This window comes from Eurytemora carolleeae, unplaced genomic scaffold (genome assembly GCF_000591075.1).
Source record: "Eurytemora carolleeae unplaced genomic scaffold, Eaff_2.0 scaffold581, whole genome shotgun sequence".
NCBI lineage: Eukaryota > Metazoa > Arthropoda > Copepoda > Calanoida > Temoridae > Eurytemora > Eurytemora carolleeae.
This window is the reverse complement of record NW_019396491.1, coordinates 163,754-187,838: the sequence shown is the minus strand read 5'-3', so window position 1 is coordinate 187,838 and position 24,085 is coordinate 163,754. Positions and strand designations below refer to the sequence as shown.

The 24,085-nt window shown below is 31.2% G+C and overlaps 1 protein-coding gene across 14 annotated transcripts in view; it reads left to right on the top strand.

The window, feature by feature from the left end:
• The first annotated feature begins 4,448 nt into the window (after positions 1-4,448).
• LOC111704262 (neuronal acetylcholine receptor subunit alpha-7) overlaps positions 4,449-24,085 on the top strand; it is a 53,788-nt gene continuing 34,151 nt past the window's right edge. For 9 of the 14 annotated variants that reach the window (XM_023476458.1, XM_023476459.1, XM_023476457.1 and 6 more), the window contains exons 1-3: positions 4,449-4,536; positions 5,908-6,031; positions 13,252-13,391. In XM_023476458.1, coding sequence (XP_023332226.1) covers positions 5,986-6,031; positions 13,252-13,391 — 186 coding nt within the window. In that variant the 5' untranslated portion in view covers positions 4,449-4,536; positions 5,908-5,985. Of the gene's footprint in view, positions 4,537-5,907; positions 6,032-9,919; positions 9,949-13,251; positions 13,392-21,101; positions 21,147-24,085 lie in introns of those variants that run through there. The other 5 variants (XM_023476461.1, XM_023476455.1, XM_023476456.1 and 2 more) reach the window with 2 other exon arrangements.

The window sequence follows — 24,085 nt, the reverse complement described above, 5'->3', positions numbered from 1 at the left end:
GTGTATTTTTTTGTATTTTTGTGTAGTTTTGTGTAGTTTTATGCAGTTTTGTGTAGTTTTGTGTTTTTGTGTATTTTTGTGTAGTTTTGTGTAGTTTTGTGCAGTTTTGTGTAGTTTTGTGTTTTTTGTGTAGTGTTGTGTAGTTTTGAAATTTCAAGTGACCGTCCATGCTTGATTTACAACGGTAGTATTGAAACCATTATCTGGTCAATAATGAGGAGGACATGTTATGTTTTTCTAGGTTTAAATGTGTGAAAATCTGTTAATTACTTCTGCAGGAAGCCATAGATATGATTTCCTGCAGTAGAACTGTACTAGTCACTTTTGAAGAGAAACCACAATTGAAATTTTGAATTTCTAAACATTGATATTTAAATTTTGATTCAGTTAATGCTTTAAAGGGAGTGCCATTTTGGTTCAACCTTGATCAATCAAAGCTTTACAGGGAGTGTTCGCGAAAAATAAAACGACTTATACTAAAGAAAGTAGCGTCCAAACAAATTCAGGAAGGAAATGAGTAATTAATTAGTAGAAAAATAGTATGAAGTAGGCCTAGCGTTAACTTAATATTGAGGTAGTATAAAAAGAAGGTTATTTAAAAGTAAAGTAGTTTAGAGCAAAAAAGTCTAAAGAAGGTGAGGGTTTCCAGCAGAGTATAATAGAGAAGGGTTTAGAGCAGAGTATATCAGAGAAGGGTTTCTTTGCATCCTTGTGTAGTAGATTTTTGATATTTTTAATTTTAATCTCTGTCAGATTAAACAGTCAAGTTTGAAATATCAAAGGTGTTTACCATCAGGGTGCAACGACATAGGGAAGAAAAAAATTTGAACTTGTGGCAAAAACTCAACTCATTTAAGAGGAGGGTTTTAAGCAAGTGAAGGGTAGGGTTTAGAGTAGGTTTTTTTTATTAAATGGTAGCTAGCTAGTTTGTAAAAGGGTTGTTTATAAAAGGTAGCTAGTATAGGTTTTGTTTTTAGAGTAATGTTGAATTCGGAGTTAAGTTGAAATGTAATCAATCCTTGCTTCGTATACAACTCTATCCTAATCTTTAGCTTTTCTCTTGTAAGAGTTGTTTATCAGTGGAGATAAAACATCTACAGGGTGTCCCACGAAACATCACAGTGTTAAATAGCTGTAAATGTTTTTTTCCATATACTTATTAAATTCATGTTCCTTCAATTCTTGAATTGAAAATTCATGTTCCTTCAATTCTTGAATTGAAAATTCGTGTTCCTTCAATTATTGAATTGATCAATTTATTAAATTCATGTTCCTTCAATTATTGAATTGATCAATTTATTAAATTCATGTTCCTTCAATTATTGAATTGATCAATTTATTAAATTCATGTTCCTTCAATTCTTGAATTTAAAATTCATGTTCCTTCAATTGTTGAATTGAAAATTTATGTTCCTTCAATTCTTGAATTGATCAATTTATTAAATTCCTATATCCCTTCTTCCCTCACACTATAATGGATGTTTAATGTTATAATAACTATTTATAACACTGTTATTTTGGTTCTCAGTTTTTTGACAGAAAATTTCTCTTTATCGAGCAGGTTCAAGTCTTTTTAGATTTAATTTTGTTCCGAACTTTAGCGAGGGACGAAATATAACCTTCGAGATATAGAGAAAATTTGAGTCCAAAAACTTTATAGCACGTCGTGCTAAAATAATAGTGTTATGGTTAATTGTGTACTTGTCTTATTTCAATGGTTATTTTTAGATCAAATAAGCTTGGAAACAAAGCAGAGATAAAAATATAAAGTTTATTTCAATTTTATTTTTATTTTAATTAAAAAAGATATTTTGAATATATCCTAAATTTTTGGAGAACATCCGGGAACCAATCAACACTTTTTAGCACACGTGCTATAATGTACAGCCAATTTAACTTTATAGCACGATGATTACTTTATATAGCCACGTTGATTATGAAATTCACGATGAAGTGAGTAGGAATGATAAAGTACACAATAGTTTCATAATCATTTATTATCAGTTTTCAAACTTTTCTTTCTCCAAATCTAGCTTAGAGCTCTTCCAACAATTTAACGGTAGAAAACGTGCTGAAAAGGAAGTTGCAAAAACATTTAAGTTTCTTTCTAAAATATTTTTAAATCTTATTCTTACTATTCACTAAATGTAGGTTTTTTTGATAAATTCAAATGCATTAAAAATCTGACCTTTTAGGGCTCTCATTCAGGTGACTTTTATAAAATATATATCATATTAACAACTTTTTTGGTGTATAGTTCTCAAAAAACTCATTCATGAGGCATTGTTTTTCCCCAATATTGAAAAAAATATTTATAAAAAATCTCATGATATAATATCGTATACCCTGTTTTCCACAATTGCCCCTTAAAAGGGCATTTTAAGGGGCAAAACTGAATTTGCAATTTTGGTAATTTTTAAATAATTTACAAATTTAGGAAAAATGGTCTAAAACAGTTGCCAAAAATCTTCAAAAACATTACATTACCTTGTGTCGAAAATTATTGAATTGCGCAGCTGTTTCTTCCATGATTTAATATTTCTTTTATAAAACCTAGAAATAAAAAAAATATGTGCAACTTTCAGTATGACCCACAAGTTGTGCATATTCTTTTGTTTTTCTTTAGCTGTATGTTTATTGATTTCTTTATTAAATGAGGGGAAGGTTTAGTTCTGAGAAGTAAAGAAAAGTTTGATAAAAATCACTTCAGAAACTAACATAATTCAATAAAACAGAGGGAGCCAAGCTATGGAAGATATCAATCAGAAATAATGAAATTATAGTTTTAGAGTTGTTTGCTCCATTTTTACATAGTTATTAGATGTATACTATACATAGTAGTAATCATTTAGTATAAAATTTTTTAATACAGGGTCACCAACAGATAATGAAACAATAAGGACGACATTCAAATTCTTATATTGAATTTTTATAGGTTTAAATGATTTAAAATTGACAGTTAGGACATATCATTCAAGAACAGTCCCTTCTTTTGACGCATTTTGTCTTTAAGTGACGCAAATTGCGTACTATATGTATAGATCTAACTAACCTTAATTTTTTGTGATGATGTAAGCATCGTTTCTGACTCTAAAGATCTGATTTAACAGTTTATATTCAGCTTTTACGGAATCTATCAACACTACATAGTAGCATAGTAGTAACGAGGTTAGATCAAGAAAACAGGAACAAATCTAACAAACCTATCTATTTTTAATTGTTTAAATACGTTAAGTAAGATTTTATCTTTTACTTTTATTTAATTGAAAAATCGTTTCCCCCTGCACCCCCACGCCAGAATATTTAGGGTTAATATTGTTACGTCAGAATATATAGGGTTAATATTGTTACACCAGAATATATAGGGTTAATATTGTTACACCAGAATATATAGGGTTAATATTGTTACGCCAGAATATATAGGATTAATATTGTTACGCCATAATATATAGGGTTAATATTGTTACGCCAGAATATATAGGGTTAATATTGTTATATTTTATATTTTATTTTATGGTCTTTGACAAGCTGGGATATTTTATTAAAATAGAATATCTTTTACTTTTTACAAAGCACAGATTACAATTTTCACCATACAATGTACAATATACAAACACAAATATTCAAAACAAAATGTATATTTTATACAAAAATATAGTATCTTCAAATTTTTAAAAAATGTTCTCTTAAATTAGACTTTTGCATAGCAACCCAACTAGACTTGGGGTTCTTAAAAATCAGAATCGATGGATTGATTCCTGCAAAAAGTTTCTGCAAATTAGACTTTGATTAGTTTTTAAAGATTGCCCCTTTAAATTTGTTTTAAAAGATTGTCTCTTTAAAGAAGAATTGAACTAGTTTAATAAAACCCTAGTTCTACATTAAGTGTAATTTACCTCTCTCCACGGTTTTAATATTAAACTCAGTTTCTTTGCAATTCTCAATAATAAAACTTTAATATTAACTCATTTCAATTCATCCCTCTACATAAATTCCAATTCATCCCTCTATACATAAATTCCAATTTATCCCTCTGTATGAATTCCAATTCATCCCTCTACATAAATTCCAATTCATCCCTCTACATAAATTCCAATTCATCTCTCTTCATAAATTCCAATTCATCCCTCTACATAAATTCCAATTCATCCCTCTACATAAATTCCAATTCATCCCTCTTCATAAATTCCAATTCAGCCATCTACAAAGTTTCCAAATCAACCCTCTTCATAAATTCCAATTCAACCCTCTTCATAAATTCCAATTCATTCCTCCACAAAAATTTCAATTCATCCATCTACAAAAATTCCAATTCATCCCTCTACATAAATTCCCTCAACTGACTTTTCCTGTATGCCAAACCAAACCCCCCACCCCTCCCCTCCATCAACATATTTCTCCCCATATCCTCCTGTTGTTCTTTCAGTGTTAAGAAATGTGTCTGTTTCAGATATAATGATTTCCAATTGTACAAGAACAAGAAAACAAGAGGTTTGAGACAGAAAAAGAGGAAAATACAAACATACAAATATACAGGTATATACAGTGATACCCATAAAACTGTGTCGAGTAGGATGAAGACTGTTAGACTGTATTTATGTTTTTTAATAGTGCAATGAATATGAATCACAGCAACATGATATTCTGTAAACCTGCAGTACGTTGTATATCATTATTAACAATCTATGTTTGTAAACATGATACGTATTCATGGGATATATATTGACGTACATCTAAATTGCGTCGATTTCAACACACAAACCCATAATTATTCAGTTAGTTGAATTTTAATCTACTGGTAAAATTATTTGCATATAACAACATTAAATTTTAATAAGTCTTCTTCCTTTTCCTCAGGATTATGGGTACAACGTAGGAAACATACAAACATACAAATATTGATTAAAATGTCCTAAGTTCCGGTATTCTTGGTTAAACTATATCCTTGGAAAACATTCTTATCTCCAGTATCCCTGGATATATTTCTTATCTCCAGTATCCCTGGATATATTTCTTATCTCCAGTATCCCTGGATATATTTCTTATCTCCAGTATCCCTAGATATATTTCTTATCTCCAGTATCCCTGGATATATTTCTTATCTCCAGTATCCCTGGATAATCTAAATTTACCCTTTTCTCCATTATCCTTGGACAATCTAAATCTCTCCTTATCTCCAGTGTTCTTGGATACAATCCTTCTCTCCAGTATCCTTGGATAAAATCCTTATCTTCAGTATCCTTGGGATAAACCAGATCTATCCTTATCTCCACCATCCTTGGATAAAATCCCAATCTCCAGTATCCTTCGATACCCAAAATCTATCCTTATCTTCAGTACTCTTGGATAAAATCCTTATTTCCAGTATTCTTGGGTAAAATCCCTATCTTTAGAATCCTTGGATAACCCAAATCTATCCTTGAATAAAGTGAATTTATCCTTATTTCCAGTATTCTTGGATAAAATTCCTATCTTCAGAATCCTTGGATGAACTAAATCTATCCTTATCTCCAGTATCCTTGGATAAATCAAATCTATCCTTATCTCCAGTATCCTTGGATAAATCAAATCTCAGCAAACAATAGGATCGACAAAATCCACAATAATCAGTTCACTTCACTTTCTTTGGAAGAAGAAAAATCTTCAGAAATTGATTAATTGATAGAATTATCTGAACCAGTTGTACAATGTATTGCACTAGAGGTATTAATGAAACCCAGTTCTCCTTCTTAAGAACCCTCAATGGTGGATATAGAATCAATAATTTAGTAATTTTTTTAACGATATTTTTAATTACTCAACTGATTTAGCGAAATTTAATCTTTAGCTGCTACATCTTTTCAAATTTTGCTCCAAAATTTAGTGTTTGTATCTTATATCTAAATATTTGTAACTCAATTTTTTAAGATGTTCAAGATAGTGCCCAGAACATGACTCGTTTATCTTTCAAGAACCGGTTCTAGTTTGTTAACAAAAACAACAACAATGGGAAGACTTTTCCTCATTCTAGCTTTCCTTCTCACGTTCAAAGGTAAGCACTAAAAAATTAAAAGTACAACCAAACTTTTCTTGTTTTCAAATCAGTGCGCGTTTTTTGTTGCTTTTGATATTTGGATTTTTGAATGTTTTATCTGTTCTCTTCCAGAAAACAAAATCTTTTTAATTGGAGTTTTATTTACGTTTTATTTGTCAATAAGCATACGTAAAAAAAGAAAGCTTTTTTAATTGACAGCTTCTCTTTGTTTCCATGCTTTTGTGTATCCATGCTGTTTAAAAGCTTGGTATAAATCACAATTGAAATCGAAAGTCGTTTTCATTATATTGTTATAATTGCATACCACTGTATTTTTAATCTAATTATTCAAGTTTTTTCAGGGAGTAAGGAATAGAAGTGACGCGGTTCGCCCTACCAAATGATTATACATGCTTTGCAGACGGGTATATGAAATATTCAGAATAGGTTATTTTATACGCTGAAAATGTACATCAGACAAATATTTCTGATTCAAATGAAGTACCCGTCTGCAAAGCATGTAATTGTACAATCATATGATAGGGCGAACCGCGTCAATTATATCTCCCTTCTATTCCTTACTCCCTGGGTTTTTTACATAAAAATGTTAAGCCTAAATCGGGCAATTTTGTTTACCTTTTATGTTAATTGTCATATACCCGTCTCCCATATATGATAATTGTGACATTTACTACTTTTTACATTATCGACAGAAAAATCTTTAAAAATCTTTAAGAAATGCAGATAAAGCCTTTATTTGACCAAAAATGAAGAAGATATCTTCTTACTTCTTTTGCTTCTGTGTAGACTCCTGAAATCCAAGTAGGATTATAGCAGGAGCTTCATTATGGTATGTTCTTGCTTCTGTGTACACTCCTAGAAATCCGAGTAGGATTATAGCAGGAGCTTCATCATGGTCTGTTGTTGCTTCTGTGTACACTCCTAGAAATCCAAGTAGGATTATAGCAGGAGCTTCATCATGGTCTGTTCTTGCTTCTGTGTACACTCCTAGAAATCTAAGTAGGATTAAAGCAGGAGCTTCGTCATGGTATGTTCTTGCTTCTGTGTACACTCCTAGAAATACAAGTAGGATTATAGCAGGAGCTTCATCATGGTATGTTCTTGCTTCTCTGGTTTAAATAATCTAGTTCAGACCATCCTTTAAAGATTTCACAGTCTTGTTCTCCTTTAGTTCTGTAGGCAGTCTGTTCCAAGGTTCAACAATTCTGCTTATCAGTTCTATATGGCTTTCTCACGAGGTTTAGAGGATAGGATGACTTTCTTGTCTGTTTTGATGGTGCATTTCCAAGTGTTTCAGACCAGATTCTGCTCGCAACCTTATCAAAACCTTATAGAATCTTGAAAGTTAGTATTATGTCATATCTTTTGCGTCTTTTTTCAAGGGTTACGTGTGTAAACCAAGCTTTCAAGTTTTTCTTGGTAATTTCTCCCTTTTAAACCAGCCACTATACTAACCATTCTAATTTGAACTTTTTCCATGAACTTAATGTCTCCCTGAGTCCAAGGAGACCAGACAGGGGTTGCAAACTCCAGGTGGGGCCTAATCTAGTGTTTATACAGTTTCATAAAAACATGCTGATCTCTGTAACTAAGGACACTGCTTCTCTATATCATTAAAGTCCGGCTCTAAGGTTTTTTGAGTGATGATCCCCCTATAAGGTCTGTTTCCTGTTCAAGAACTGAGAGATCATACTGTAAACATGTTCATGGTTACTTTTACCTACAAGGAGTACCTTGTATTTTGCTGAGTTGAAACCCATACACCAGGTGTCTTCCCAGACCACCAGATTGTCAAGAACTTCTTGTATACTTAAATGATTATTTTCATGGTGGCACAGCTTTGTCTCATCAGCAAATTTACTTACAATAAACAAATCATTTGTACAGTTATCAATATCATTGATAAAAACTTTGAATGCAAGTGGTCCTACTCAAAGCATAATGAGTGCATAATTTTCACAATATTCCTCTATTTTTTTTTCTGCAGCAAAAAATCCAGCAGCCTTTTTTTTACAGAGAAACTACAGCTACTTATAAAATCAGTTTTTAAAGAGAAAAATATCCATATCTCATTCACTCCAGACTAGAAGAAGCTTTTAAAAAGTATATATATTGTTGTGAATCGAATGTTTACTTGAAATTAGGGTACAGTCCCTTTAGGACATAAAGAACTTTCTATATTCCTAATTCAACAGCTGATCCAGTGCCATTCTTTTTTCTGCCAATACAATTGAAACAATTCAATATAACATATCTTGATATATATATATGTTTATTTACTGTGTTTGTATGTGTTTTTTTGTGTGTCTAATAAACGTCAAAAACAGCTAAGCCTACAGGGCTAGGAGAATGTCTAGAAGAATGTCTAAAGAGAACTCCTCCAATGATTAAGCTGAATAAATTGTTTGAGTTTTACGATGTGTGAAGAATGAAAGAATGGTTGCATGGTAAGCATCGATTAAATGATCAAAATAATGCTTTAAAAAAAACAAAGCGCCCTTCAAACAAATAAATATATATTTGTTTGGTTGTTTGCATCCAATAAAAGTCAAAATGGCGGATACGGTTCGGGCCCAAATTGTGTATGACCCCAGGAAAGGTAGATAGAAAATTGAAAAATCATATAAAATTAAAAAATTATTATAAAAATATATAATTCTCAATAATATATTGTTTTAATCTTGTACTAATAAATACAGAAAAATCGGCAAAATCCTAAAGGTTCCTTCTGTATTTTCTCACTAAAACGCAGTTCTGGAATGTTCTTTAACAAAGTCTAAAATATTTTGCTTTGTAATACAAGCTATTTATAATATTTATTTTGTCAGGGAGAGAAAACATTAATTTTCTTCGATTCCGCTAAATTTAACTTTGACACTGCTGCAGAAAACAAAAAATACCTATGTTAGTTGTCAAGATTTTTAACACACTTTTTCCCTAAATTGATTTACAAACGCACGGGCTTTGGCAGATTTTCTTCTATGAACAAAACATTGTACAGTATAGTAAGACATTCATCTAAGTAGTTTGAACTGTACACAAAAACTGAATAGCGTACACAGAAACTAAACAGTTTACACTGTACACGCAAACTGAATAGTGTACACTGAGCCCAAAACTTAAGACAGAGCCCAAAACTTAAGACAGGGTATCGTCATGAAAACCAGCTTTAGAACCCGGGTTTCATGAATGGGGTTAGGCAGTTTTGTGGATATCCATATTTGTGTTATGAAATATTACTTTATTTAGTTTTATTTTTTAAAAACTTTTTAAATCAAAATCTACACAAATGTTAAGATCCCAAAAACGAAACTCGGGGAGTTTCGTTCAACGATACTCTTTTAAATTTCGGGCTCTGTACAGCGAAACTGAATAGTGTACACTATACACAGAAACTGAATAGTGTACACTATACAAAGAAACTGAATAGTGTACACTATACACCGAAACTTAATAGTGTACACGTACACAGAATCTGAATAGTGTACACTATACACAGAAACTGAATAGTGTACACTATACACAGAAAATAAACAGTAAACACTGTACACAGAAACTGAACAATGTTAAGTATGTACATAAAAATGTACAGTTTTTTTAATACAGACAAAAACCTTACTGTGTACAGTGTAAAAAAGACACTGTACAGCTCACCATGTACACGACTAAAACTGTGAAAGTGAGACCCATAAAACTGTTTGAAAGAAAGACTATGTTTAAACCCAAATTATGATTGGTGACAGTCCACTGAACATGAAACACAGTAATTGTGCAGTGTATACATTTCACAAACCCATTTCCACGGGCAGCCGTAGTACATTTGAATTTCCGAGCCGGGTCAACCTTTCCGGTCCCAGTTTGTACTGTAACTAGCTCTATGGACAGGACTAGCCGGTGGACACAAGGTTGACTCGGTCAGACATTATGCTTAATATAGGTTGAATTTACTTTTACCAAATGGGCGTGTTTTTAATTTTTAAACTTTTAGTAAAATATTTTATATCAACATCAAATAGACATACAATTGCTTAAATGTCGTCTTCCTATTCCACAGTTTTGGGGTTCCACTGTACAGAAGAAACTGTTGATTTACCGAGTTTGAAAAACAATTTACTCCAAGTGAGATCTTAACAAAGAGTCGCCAGGGGAGTAATAAATCCTCAGCGGAATACAAAGATTGCAAGTTTCATTCAACGATCTAAAATCCTAGAGGGAATGTAAGCGTACTATCAAGTACCCTCCATGCAAACATGACAATGCATGATTCACTTCGGGACCCTTAAATACTTTGGTTGATCAAGTATAAATCAGATGGAAATGTTTATAATTTTAAACACTATTTAGTTCCATTTGATGTTTTCCACAAAATTGAGTTGCGCATTTTTACTGCAGGAGAGCATGTAGAACTTAGGAGAATTAAAAACATTTAAACCTAGAAAAGTGACCTTCCATATCATTTATCAAATAAAAGTTTCAAGGGCATTGTCATCTTTGCCTAGGGGGGAGGGGGGGGGGTCACTTAAAATTAAGCGTCCAGTCCCTGTAAAGGAATTACTATTTTTTCCCTCCAGACTTTTTATATTTGAAAAGAGGAAATTATGATCAAAATCTTAGACATAGTATTTTTGGGTGTTAAGGACCTTTTTTTTATTTATACAATCAAGAGGATGCTTGATAGGCTGATCCGTTACGAACAGTAAACAATCAAAAAAAGATTAGAAAAATTTTATATTGCCCAGCAATAATTAGGATATATGTAATTGATCGTTGCACAGTACTAATTTGAAATACTAGCCTTAGAGGGCGCTTCGCTCCCATCTTCTAAATTAATTGTGAACATGTTCTCTTTGTGTACATCGTAAAACAAAACAAAAATAATTCGCGGATTTTCAAAATTTTCAAAAATTTAATGAAGATCGAATTTTGATGGAGACAAATATTTGAAATTTTGATCATTCATAAACCTTCCCTGTGGTCACGTGATGTCCCACAAAAAATTTGGGCCCGATCGGTTCAGCCGTTTTGACGTTTATTGGATACAAACAGACAGACAGACAAACAAACAAACAAACAGACAGACAAGCCAAATTTATATATAGAAGACAAGAGTATCGTATCTCCATATATTTTCTATAAACTGGACATATGTTAAAACTTTATTATTTTTTTTTTGGGGGGGGGGGAATTTCTCTGTTATCCATATAGAATTCTAAAAGTCTGAAAATATAGTTTTTTTTTCTTCATTTTTCTGTTGGTTTGTTTGTTGGTTTTTTAAAGATATTCAAATTGAATTTATTCTACATAGATATGAATGTATATTCTATATTCATGAATGGATTCGGAACAAAAAGTTTTTTTTATGTTGAATAAATTTGAATTATATATATTTTATCTGCCAGACAAGATATTTTTGGCGTGAATTAATTATTAAAACTGAAAAACTATAATATCTTTTACACAATTGTTAATAGAGCCTTGTCATCTATGAATGAAGAGAGTCAATTGAAATTTCGCGCACACACCCTTTGAATTGAATTTATAGGGATTATTTCAAAATAGGAAAATAAACTAGCTTTCGTATTAATACTGTATGGATGTCGCGCTCCAATACATTTTCTTTTTAAATTCGCAAAAAAATAGTTGTCGATTGAATCAAATTCAGGCATTATCATCAAATGAGTTATGCTGAAAATATAATTAAAAACTTGCCAGCTGAAGTTGCATTTATTTTTTTTTCGATGCTCAGAAAATCAATTTTACAGAATATCCTTGGAGAGTACTATTTAACCTTAAGAGAAATTACTTTTCTGAAACCTTGAAATAAAATATCTTTATATTTTCTTATTTTTGCCCAAATATCATATCTTAATTTTTTCTCCACTTTTTCCCCCCTGTTTTAATTTCTTGGTAATTTTCTCATGAATTCGTCCAGCTGAAGACACCCTGTGTCCGAATTTAATGAATTTGAGCCGCGTCTTAAATCCCCCAAAAACCGGTTTCAATTGAGCGCCGGCTGAAATCTTGAAACATTGAATACAATTTTAAGTGAAACCAACCATATTTGAGCCGCGGCTTAAATTTAAGCCGCCGCTCAAATTCTTTAAATTCGGCCTCTAAATTCTTCTTATTAAAATTAACGCTTAGAATTAGTGTTCAGGAGTGTTCTAATTAAATATTTATATATTGGACAAATATATATTTAGTTCTATTGAATATTTGAGGCAATTAATACATTTATAGAATACAACAATTATTTAAAGCCCAGCAGACAGGCAGAAGTAAATATTTTCTTGAAATGTATTGAGTCTTTGCCACAAACTCTGATTTTCTAATCCCTATATCTTTGCAACCCAATGTCGGGGACCTTAGATATTTCAAAATATGAATTCAGATCAATAAATCTAAGATTGAAATATCAAAGGTTTACACCATCAGGTTAGAAAGATATTAAGATTAGAAAATTTGAGTTTGTGGCAAAGACTTAATTCCTTTGTTTCGAAAACTAGTTTAAAGATTTAAAAACAGAAGTTAAAGGGACCGTAAACGTAATTTGAAGTGACACCAAATTTAAAGATGATGGTAGCATTTGATTCTTCCTCTCAGCACAAATGATTAAGATATTCCTGTTTTAGATAGAAAAATTGCTGATATCCAACTGTAGTTTCTCTTTTTAAATGACATTGGATTAATGCGGCAAAGACAATGAGGGAAGTCGTCATTATTTTACAAGTTTTTCCGAAAAAAACGATATCTTTGTGTTTGAATTAAGGTTTAATGAATAGGTTATTCATCGTTGTTTTCATATATTCGATATATTCGATATATTCGATATATTCGATATATTCGATATATTCGATATATTCGATATATTCGATATTTTCGATATATTCAATATATTCGATATATTCGATATGTTCGATTTATTCGATATATTCGATATATTCGATTTATTCGATTTATTCGATATATTCGATATATTCGATATATTCGATATATTCGATATATTCGATATGTTCGATTTATTCGATATATTCGATATTTTCGATATATTCAATATATTCGATATATTCGATATGTTCGATATTCGATATATTCGATATATTCGATATATTCGATATATTCTATATATTCGATATATTAGATATATTCGTTTAACGATTCTCCCTTAAATTTACGGTTCTGAATATTCCAGTACAGTACATTATTCTCTATTTTAGACAGTATCGGCGGTCCTCAGGAGAAACGTCTACTGAAGAACTTGATGACGGATTACAGTACATTAAACCGTCCTGTGCTTAACGAATCAGAGGCGCTTCTTCTCACATTCGGGGTTACTCTACAGCAGATCATTGATGTGGTAAGCTATTTTACATTATTCATACACTATATATTAATCCATATAATATATATACAATATATTTTCATCCATTTCATCTATACATTTATTCATCCTATCTATACATTTATGCATTTCATCTATACATTTATCAATTTAATCTATACATTCATCAATTTAATCTATACATTTATCCATCCTATCTATACATTTATGAATTTCATCTATACATTTATCCATTCTATCTATACATTTATCCGTTTAATCTATACATTTATCCATTTAATCTATACATTTATCAATGTATTTTATAAATTTATCCGTTTAATCTATGCACACTGCACTTAAAGGAATTAAGGTTTTGCCGCAAACTTATATTTTCTAATTTCTATATCTTTGCAATCCAATGTCGTAGACATTTCAAACTATGATTTCTATTAGATTAAATAATCTAAATTTGAAATATCAAAAGTTTACACCATCACGTTGCAAAGAAATGGAATTAGAAACTTTGAGTTTGTGGCAAATACTCAATTCCTTTATTTAATATCTTAATAATTTATTTATTAATTTTTAGGTCAAATTAATAATATTCTCTTTTTTGTTAAATCTTACATATATTTTAATAACAATTTATTTTTATATTGATAACCATATTTGTTATGTAATCTTATTTCCTATCAATTTATATAATTTCTTTAAATGTTCAATAAATAATATTTATGATATCTACATATTTTACAAATATACTTACATTTACGTTTTTCTGTAAACATTATTAATATTTGTTGATATAAGCAGATATGTGTATTTAGTTTTTTTGCTTCTAAAAGAAAATCAACTCTGGTTTTTATGGAACTAAATATCTACAATTTTTCATAAGATAAATCAGCAATAGGATCATATCACCAAACGTTAAATGTAAACAATTGATATGAAAAAATATTACTCTTCTAATGCCTAATACTCTAATATTTTGGCTTATCATTATATTTTTTAACTTTGTTATTTCAAAGAATGAAACAGTCAAAGTATAAAAATATCAATGGTTTACAGCATATGTATCACAAATTATATAGACATTTGAAATTAGAATTAGTGGCGAGTGAACCTCAACACGTTATCTGACTTCATTCTGCAAAATAGGGATCCGGATCTAGCCAATGTATGTTTATGGATTCTGATGGGAGNGGGGGTGGGGGGGGGGTGTTTGAAGAAGGATGGGAAAATTCATGTTTTGAATAAAATATCGGCGGAAATTAAACTGAATTCTTTTGCAAGAAATATCCGAATCATCTCACACTTTTAGAAGATAACAAAATGGTTAAATCAATGGATGAAAGGAAGGATGAAAGGCTGAAAGGTTGAATTGATGATAGTGAAAGGATGAATGAAAGGATAAAGACATATTTCTAGATTGTAGACTGAAGGAAATGACCTAAATTCTCACGATTACAGCAATTGAATGACACTGCAAGTTTTGATGTTTTTCTTCTTTTGCAAATTCATGACTGGATCTTTTTCTTACAAATTCATGCCTGGATCTTTTTCTTACAAATTCATGGCTGGATCTATTTCTTACAAATTCATGGCTGGATCTTTTTCTTACAAATTCATGGTTGAATCTTTTTCTTACAAATTCATGACTGGACCTTTTTCTTACAAATTCTTGGCTGGATCTTTTTCTTACAAATTCATGACTGGATCTTTTTCTTACAAATCCATGGCTGGATCTTTTTCTTACAAACTCATGACTGGATCTTTTTCTTACAAATTCATGGTTAGATCTTTTTCTTACAAATTCATGACTGGACCTTTTTCTTACAAATTCTTGGCTGGATCTTTTTCTTACAAATTCATGGTTAGATCTTTTTCTTACAAATTCATGGTTAGATCTTTTTCTTACAAATTCATGACTGGATCTTTTTCTTACAAATTCATGGCTAGATCTTTTGCTTACAAATTCATGACTGGATCTTTTTCTTACAAATTCTTGGCTGGATCTTTTTCTTACAAATTCATGACTGGAACTTTTTCTTACAAATTCATGGCTGGATCTTTTTCTTACAAATTCTTGGCTGGATCTTTTTCTTACAAATTCATGACTGGATCTTTTTCTTACAAATTCATGGTTGAATCTTTTTCTTACAAATTGATGTCTGGATCTTTTTCTTCCACATTTTTTCTTATTACTGATTCATGACTTATTCAGTCTTAAAAACAGTTTTTTTTATTCATACATACGACAATAAAGTTGTTATTCATATAAACAAAAATACATTAGGTTTTGATCTAAAAAATGTGAGGTCAGTGCTCAGCTGTCATAAACATCAATACAAGAAATTATAAAGAACTTTTCTTTTTTCTTTTTCCACTAAATTTTCAGCAATTTTCTTGCTTAAAATGAAGCAGTATGGAAAAAAAGCTGTCTTTTTTGAAATTGTTCGATTATTCGGAATTACATGGTCTGGTCTACCTTATTTTAAAAAGATATTAAGCAAACCACTTTAAACCCAGATTTATTCAAAATTACTTTCTAATCCCTCTTTTACTGGCATCACCTCATTGTCACAGATGAAATTGCACTGGAAGCTTTCCAGAACCAGTCTCTTACAAGAGCTGAAATTTTAAAAGTAAAACCAAAACTGGCTTAGACTCCAGTCCTTAGTACGCCCGGTTCTCTGTTCGGGTCTAACCAAATAGCTAACTGCTGCTTACACGGAACAATAATTCCTTGATTTTTTAAACTTCGGAAATTCAACTTTATCAAAATATTTTTTACCCACCATCAACTAAGCTGTGGGTGCGTTCTGCAATAATCTAGAATATACTTCCCAAAGAAAAAATCTGGTTTAGCAGAGAGTAAGATCTTACTTTGACACTACAAATGATTTTCAAAATTTTAATCATAAAAATGTTAATGGGGTTTAAGAAATTTACTATCTAAACCTACCAAAAGTTGCTTAAAAGCATAACAAAAATTAGTTTAGATTTTAAATAAAACCCAAGTCTAGCTTAAGTACAAGTCTGAGTTCAAGCGGTAATGTACCCTGCGCACCGTCAAAGGGTTCCAGTCTGGTCATTACCCCCTCAACCACAGCTGCGGAGTTCTCAATTCTCAAACTCATTTCTGACAACCACGTCTGCCCTACTTGCACCCACACTCAAGACCCAGCCTTCAGGCTAACCGACCAACAGACCAATCAACCAGACTATAAGTCTGTTTTCACCGACGCCTACCTATTGTTTTACAACGTTAAAGTCGTTTTTTCGGGCTTATGAATTTAGAATCTCAGCTCTGGTAAAACGTTCTCTTACAGTGAATTTAAACTAACTCGAACTTTTCTCCCCAAATCTTTATACCATATATAAAATCTATTAATTACTCTCTTTTTTTAAAAATTACTTACTTATAGAGAAGTAATAGCTGTTTATATTTTACTTATAGAGAAGTAATAACTGTTTATATTTTACTTACAGAGAAGTAATGCTTTTATTTTACTTATAGAGAAGTAATAACAGTTTATATTTTACTTACAGAGAAGTAATAAATGTTTATGTTTTACTTACAGAGAAGTAATAACTGTTTATATTTTACTTACAGAGAAGTAATAACTGTTTTTATGCTAGAATTTAAGGATTTATGCAAAGTATGTATAGGGCTTCATATGAAAATCTTCAATATAAATCAATGAAACCTGAATAAAATTAAAAATTACATAATGAAACTCCCTTGATCATCATTGATCGTTTTCTTTGTAATCTTAAACTAAATTAACCCCATAATAAAAAGCAAATAATGTAGGCGTACCTGTAGATATTAATGCAAAGGGAAAAAAATTTGTATAAAACTCTGTATTGAAAGTTTACAGAAAGGTTTTGAACAAGTTTAAAACAATTGATACTATCGAAAGAAACCTAAGAATATATTAATTGATTTTGTATCAAATTATTAAAGATAAATTTTACATTACACATTACAGAAACCATATTTTTAAAGTAATTTAGATTATAAAAATGTTTTGAGGGAGTGATAATAAGAAATATTTTAGGTTTAGGATAGAACAATTTCGAATTCCAATTCGGTATGAATCAGTGCTCTTAAAATTTCAACTGACCCTGTAGTTTTAGAGTAGTGTTTCTGATTCGTAACAACCCTACCTTTTACACTGTCCTCTGACCGATTGGATGAAAGAATACCTTAACTTGTCCTAAATATTTTTCTTGATGTTAATCAGATAAAGGTTTAAAGGATATCCTTGTTAATCAGATAAAGGTTTAAAGGGTACCGTTGTTAATCAGATAAAGGTTTAAAGGGTACCGTTGTTAATCAGATAAAGGTTTAAAGGGTACCGTTGTTAATCAGATAAAGGTTTAAAGGTACCCTTGTTAATCAGATAAAGGTTTATAGGGTACCGTTGTTAATCAGATAAAGGTTTAAAGGGTACCGTTGTTAATCAGATAAAGTTTTAAAGGGTACCGTTGTTAATCAGATAGAGGTTTAAAGGGTATCCTTGTTAATCAGATAGAGGTTTAAAGGGTACCCTTGTTAATCAGATAAAGGTTTATAGGGTACCGTTGTTAATCAGATAAAGGTTTAACGCGTAATCAGATAGAGGTTTAAAGGGTACCGTTGTTAATCAGATAGAGGTTTAAAGGGTGCCGTTGTTAATCCATCCTCATCTAAGCTTTCGGTGAATTCTGCAGTGGTTTGCAGTTGGCAATCTATTAATGAAAGGTCATTGAATCAAAAGCTCTGACCTCTGACCATAGAGAATAGAATATATATTCTATTCTCTATGCCTCCGACTGAGCATTTGTGCGTAATTTTTCAAACATGTTCCAAGCTTTCCATAATTAAAAGAGTATCTTCAATTTCCTTAATAATAATAATAATAATAATAATAATAATTATTATGTTTTATGCATTTATATGGATTCTGCAAACATATATTTTTACTGAAAGATCATGCTAAATATGGAAATAGATTCTAAATGAATATCTTTGTGAGAATCTGTGGAACAAGCTAGAATTTAAACATGTATGACGTGAAACTAAAGTAGATTGCACGTACAGTTGAAATCTGATGTGTTTTCAATCATTACTACTTTTATTTAAGAGCTATTGAGAAGAACAAAACAATTTGTAAAATTTTAATAAGTAACTGAATACATTTGCTTTTGTCATACTTATGCGTAACATAAAACTAAAGGAGCTAGGAGATAACAAAACGGTACTTGTAATGTCGCAGAAGAGAATTGAGTCTTTGCCACTAACTCTGATTTCTTAATCCCTATATCTTTGCATCCCTATGTCGTAGACCTTTGATATTTCAACTATGAATCAAATAATCTAAGTTTGAAATAACAAGGGTTTACACAGATTGCAAAGATATGGGGATTGGAAAAATTCAGTTTGTGTCAAAAACTCCATTCCTTTGACCTTCTCCTTCTCTCTAGTTTACAGTGTAAATAGAGTCTGAAGAAGGAATTAAGAGATTACCGGAATCAAGTTAATCATAGAAATAAATAGAAAATAGAAAAGTAATGAAATTGATTAGAAATTGAGAAATTAGTAACCGTTTTCATTATTCTGGTACTTTTATTCTGAATCAACTTCTTAAATATATTAGAGGGTGTTTTCAAGATATCTGAGAATGTAAACATTTTTATGTTGTCAATGAATTTTAGATATTTCTCCCCGTTCTCCCCGAAACCAGATATATACGATAGGAGACCTTGCATAGAGAAGGTTTTCCAGAAAGGATAGAAAATTAGAAAATTGACAGCAATCGGTCAAATATTTTTGATCTCTCTAAATTCATTGGATTTTCTCGAGAAGTCATATCTATATCTATGAAGTTGTAATATCTGTTTGTCTGTTTGTTTGTTTGTCCGATCATAGCTCAGGACCCCTTGACCGATTTGCCTTAAAGGAATTGAGTCTTTTTCACAATCTCTAATTTTCTAATCCTTATACCTTTTGAACCCAATGTCGTATACGTTTGATATTTCAAACTATGAATTATGTTAAATAAAATAATATAAGTTTGAAATATCAAAGGTTTATACTATCAAGTTACTTAGATATAGGTTTAGATAACTTGAGTTTGTGGCAAAAACTCAATTCCTTTTGATCTGGGAACTCGGGAGAACCACGTGAATGTTCTTAGCTTTGAGATTCTAAGTTGAGGTGATTGATTTTTATAGCAAAAATATTGTTTCCCGGTAAAAGCCGCCCAAATGCGGGTAAGCGGCGGAATTAGTAGCTTGGCAACGCTGGGTTCCCAACTAGTGCAGCATAGAATAATCTAAGTAAAGTAATGAATGAAAGTTGGAAAGTACGAAATGATCTGTAGTGTAGAGATATCTTAAGTTCTCCTGATTTTTTCATTAGATTCCTGTAATACCTGACAGGAGATAAATAGACAACCCTATCATTTATATTAGTGTATACAATATACATACCGTATACACAACATATATTCCTTTCCGCACTTCTGCATCATACTTAAATCATACATATGATAAAAACAATAGAGAAAATATTATATTTATATACTAGGTATAGATAAAACAAATACAATAGTTTTAAAGCAAATATACCAGTTATAATATTGAGCAATAAAACAATATATTTATTTACTAGGTATAGAGCACATAAACTAGTTATAATATTGAGCAATAAAACATTATATGTATTTACTAGGTATAGAGCATATACACCAGTTATAATATTGAGCAATAAAACATTATATTGATTTACTTTATATAAAGCAAAAATACCAGTTATAATATTGAGCAACAAAACATTATATTGATTTACTTGATATAAAGCATATACAATAGTTATAATATTATATTTATTTACTTGGTATAGAGCATATAAACTGGGAAAAAGCAAATATACTAAGGAAAATATTAAGCATTAAACATTATATTGAATTACCAGGCATAGAGCAAATATACTAGGTAAAGAGAAAATATACTAGGTATAGAGCAATTATATACTAGAGATAATATTGAGCAATAAAACCAAAAGTAAATGTTCTGTTATTAAATAACTATTTGATTCATTACAATTACAAAAGACGACATTATGAAACGACAGCAGGGTAAATACACAGGATTTATGGAGAAGACGACATTAGTTACTATCTTTCTATACCCCAGAATTAATTAGCAAAGTCTTTGATTAAACCAAGCTAAGATCATCTACTAATTTCCCCAATCAAAATTTGAGGCAAATTGGTCAAAGAAACTGGGAGTACTTCTTTATACAGAGAGATATACTATAGAGCAATAGAACTTTTTTTTTTATAATTTATTACAGGATTTATTTGGATGGTAATGATCATATATATTGGAATTAAACTTCTACGATGTGTCTTTATCATTAAATCTAGAGACGTATTTAGGGGGGGGGGGATATTGGGGCTCATTCACCCCCCCTGGATCAAAGAAGGTTTCCTGAGGTTGTTAGGCCCCATGCAAACCGTAAACACTATTTGCTTTGTATATTGTGTGTATTGCTAAAAAAATAAGACACATTTTATTCAATTAAGATTTTGGAAGTATAAGAACTAAAGCAGAAAATTTCTTTAGGACATCTTCAAAATCAGTTAATTTGTAAAAATGTTATGTGAAAGTTATGTGATAGTTATGTGATAGTTATGTGATAGTTATAAAATAGTTATACAATAGTTTTTATATCTACATACTTTACTACAGGATGAGAAAAATCAAGTTCTAACCTCCACTCTATGGTTGAATGTAGTAAGTTTAGGAAATTGAGAAAAATTAAATTTTGTCCTCAGCACTTCAAGCACCATTTAATATCTAAATATACAATTTTTTCAGGCATTTGAACCCTTCCTGTCAGCAGGGGTTTGGGTGCCAAAAATGCTCTAAAAGGGACTGTAAGTGTAATTTCAAGTGACTCTGTACAAAGACGACAATGCCCTATTTACAACGGTATCCTTTAAAGCTTTGTCTGATCAAGTATGACTTAGATATTCATGTTTTTATTTAAACTGTTAACTTTGTGGTTTCTCTGCAAAAGTGACTTTCGCATTTCTTATTGATAAAAACAATGGAGAAATTCACAGAAATAAACACTTTTTAAGTAAAAAAAACTTCCAGATTTTTATGATTGAGGTTTCAGAGTACCGTTGTAAAGGAATTGTGTCTTTGCCACAAACTCTGAATTTATAATCCCTATATCTTTGGAACCCAATGTCGCAAATCTTTGATATTTCAAACTTACATTGTTTGATCTAACAAAATTCATAGTTTGAAATATCTAAGGTTTTCGACGTTGGAATCCAAAGATATAGGGTTTAGAAAAGCAGAGTTTGTGGCAAAGACTCAATTCCTTTGGGCATTGTCATCTTTGCATGGATAGTCACTTGTAATTACACGAACAGCCCCTTTAATTTATTTTCCTACTCAGTGAACATTCCATAAGACGGTGAATGACACATAAGCTGGAGTAAAATATTTTTGAAAAAATCTAATTTTCTAAATCCTAATTTTTAAATTTATCAATTGCATGCAGTTTTAGATTAAATAGGTTAACTTGCATCAGAATATAAAGACTGTTGAAAAATAGACAAATTCTTTAATTCTAAAAAGAAAAAAAACAGGACACTATTTTTCAACCGTTCCTTTAATAATCAATAGAATTCCCGCAGGAATTTAATATTAAGTTATAAAGAGGGGGGGTATTATATTGATATTGAGTCTTATAGATTTTACATGTTTATATACTCCATACATGTATTACAGGACAGCCACAAAAATTTAGTTCTGGAGAATTTTAAATGACATTCATGAAACTTTAAAATCCAAGCTATACAGATCACGTAAAAATAACTTTACAACGGAGTAATTCATGTCTGTACAACGGAGTACATCCTGTCTGTACAATGGAGTACATCCTGTCTGTACAACGGAGTAAATCCTGTCTGTACAACGGAGTACATCCTGTCTGTACAACGGAGTACATCCTGTCTGTACAACGGAGTACATCCTGTCTGTACAACGGAGTATATCCTGTCTGTACAACGGAGTACATCCTGTCTGTACTACGGAGTTCATCCTGTCTGTACAACGGAGTACATCCTGTCTGTACATATACGTCCAGTCTGTACAACGGAGTACATCCTGTCTGTACAACGGAGTATATCCTGTCTGTACAACGGAGTACATCCTGTCTGTACTACGGAGTACATCCTGTCTGTACAACGGAGTACATCCTGTCTGGATCGACGTGTTTCCAGTAGTTTATTTCATCTCTTAGGACAAAATATGTTTAAAAGAGTTGAGATTTTGTCACAAACTTCAATTTTCAAATCACTTTATCTTTGCAACCGGATCTTGTAAACCTTTTATATTTCAAACAAAACATTTGATCTGTTGATCTTTCCGAAGTATGAAATGTCACAGGTCTACAAGAACGGGTTGCAGAGATACAGGGGCTAACAAATCAGAGTTTGTGGCAAAAACTCGACTTCTTTACTTTAATATTTTGAATATATAGTTTAAGAAAAAAGTATAAAATCGAAAGATGGAAAAAAGTTAATTTAACAGGTAATATGTGAATATGGGTCATTACAAACCTTTAAGTAGGACCTCTATATAATATACCGTAATGTGTTCAAAAACGTACATTAACCCTTTCCTGATTGGGCTATTTTTGTCTACTATAGATTGGAGGGGGGGGATGTTTTCCACCCCCCCCCTCTATGATTTTGCCCTTGGGTTGAGATAGAGGAGTGTGATACATGTCCATAGTCTAACTATTCAAAGCCTGTTAATTAAAAAAATCAGACCGCTGACTTTAATGTTTAGGGTGTAAGGGAGGATTTAAAAAAAATAAAAAGTATGGTGAAAACATTTTCAAAAATAGTTTACTTTTGACAAATATTAACATATGACACATGTTATGATATCCATTTTCAAGGCCTTTTCAAATATATAAGTCTGAGCCCTGTAGCTTAATTAATAAAACAGTTTTAACCGTTTTTAATTTTTTTGAAACAACAAACCGCCATTTAAAACTTTCATGTTGAAAAAGTGAGAAGTTTTAGCGGTCTAATGTAAACCGTTTTAAAGTTATTCAGGAGAAACTACAGGGGGGGATAGGAAAACATCCCCCCCCCCCCACAGTTCTCGTCATGGAAGAAATTTAAAAGGAATGAAGAATTTGCCCCAAACTCCAATTTTCTAATCCCTTCATCTTTGCAGCCCAATGTTGTAGACCTTAGACATTTCAATCTATGAATTTTAATAGATGAAATAATATAAGGTTTTTAAAAAAAAAGTTGATTATGGCTTGGTTAAAAACTTGACGATGCCTAATTGTGAAATCTATATAATACAACAAGACATTCGTATATATGTTGCCTATAGCCGGCCAAACGGCTGGACCGATTGGTCTGAAATTTTTGTGGACACTGATAGGTGGCCGAGGGGTGACAAAGGATAAAAAATCGGATTTTATTCTTTTGATCGAAATGTTTATTTTAATTTTTTTCCACGGGCAACGCCGGGACCTTCAGCTAGTTTAAAATAAAAAGTTTTAATTTTAAAAAGTGTTTATCATATTAATATTTAAGCCCTCTATTTTGCCTGCAATTTACTTACTTAGCTCTCATGCGGTCACCTAGACTTTTTGTACAGGTTCACATCAACTGCTGCAATATCCTTCTCTG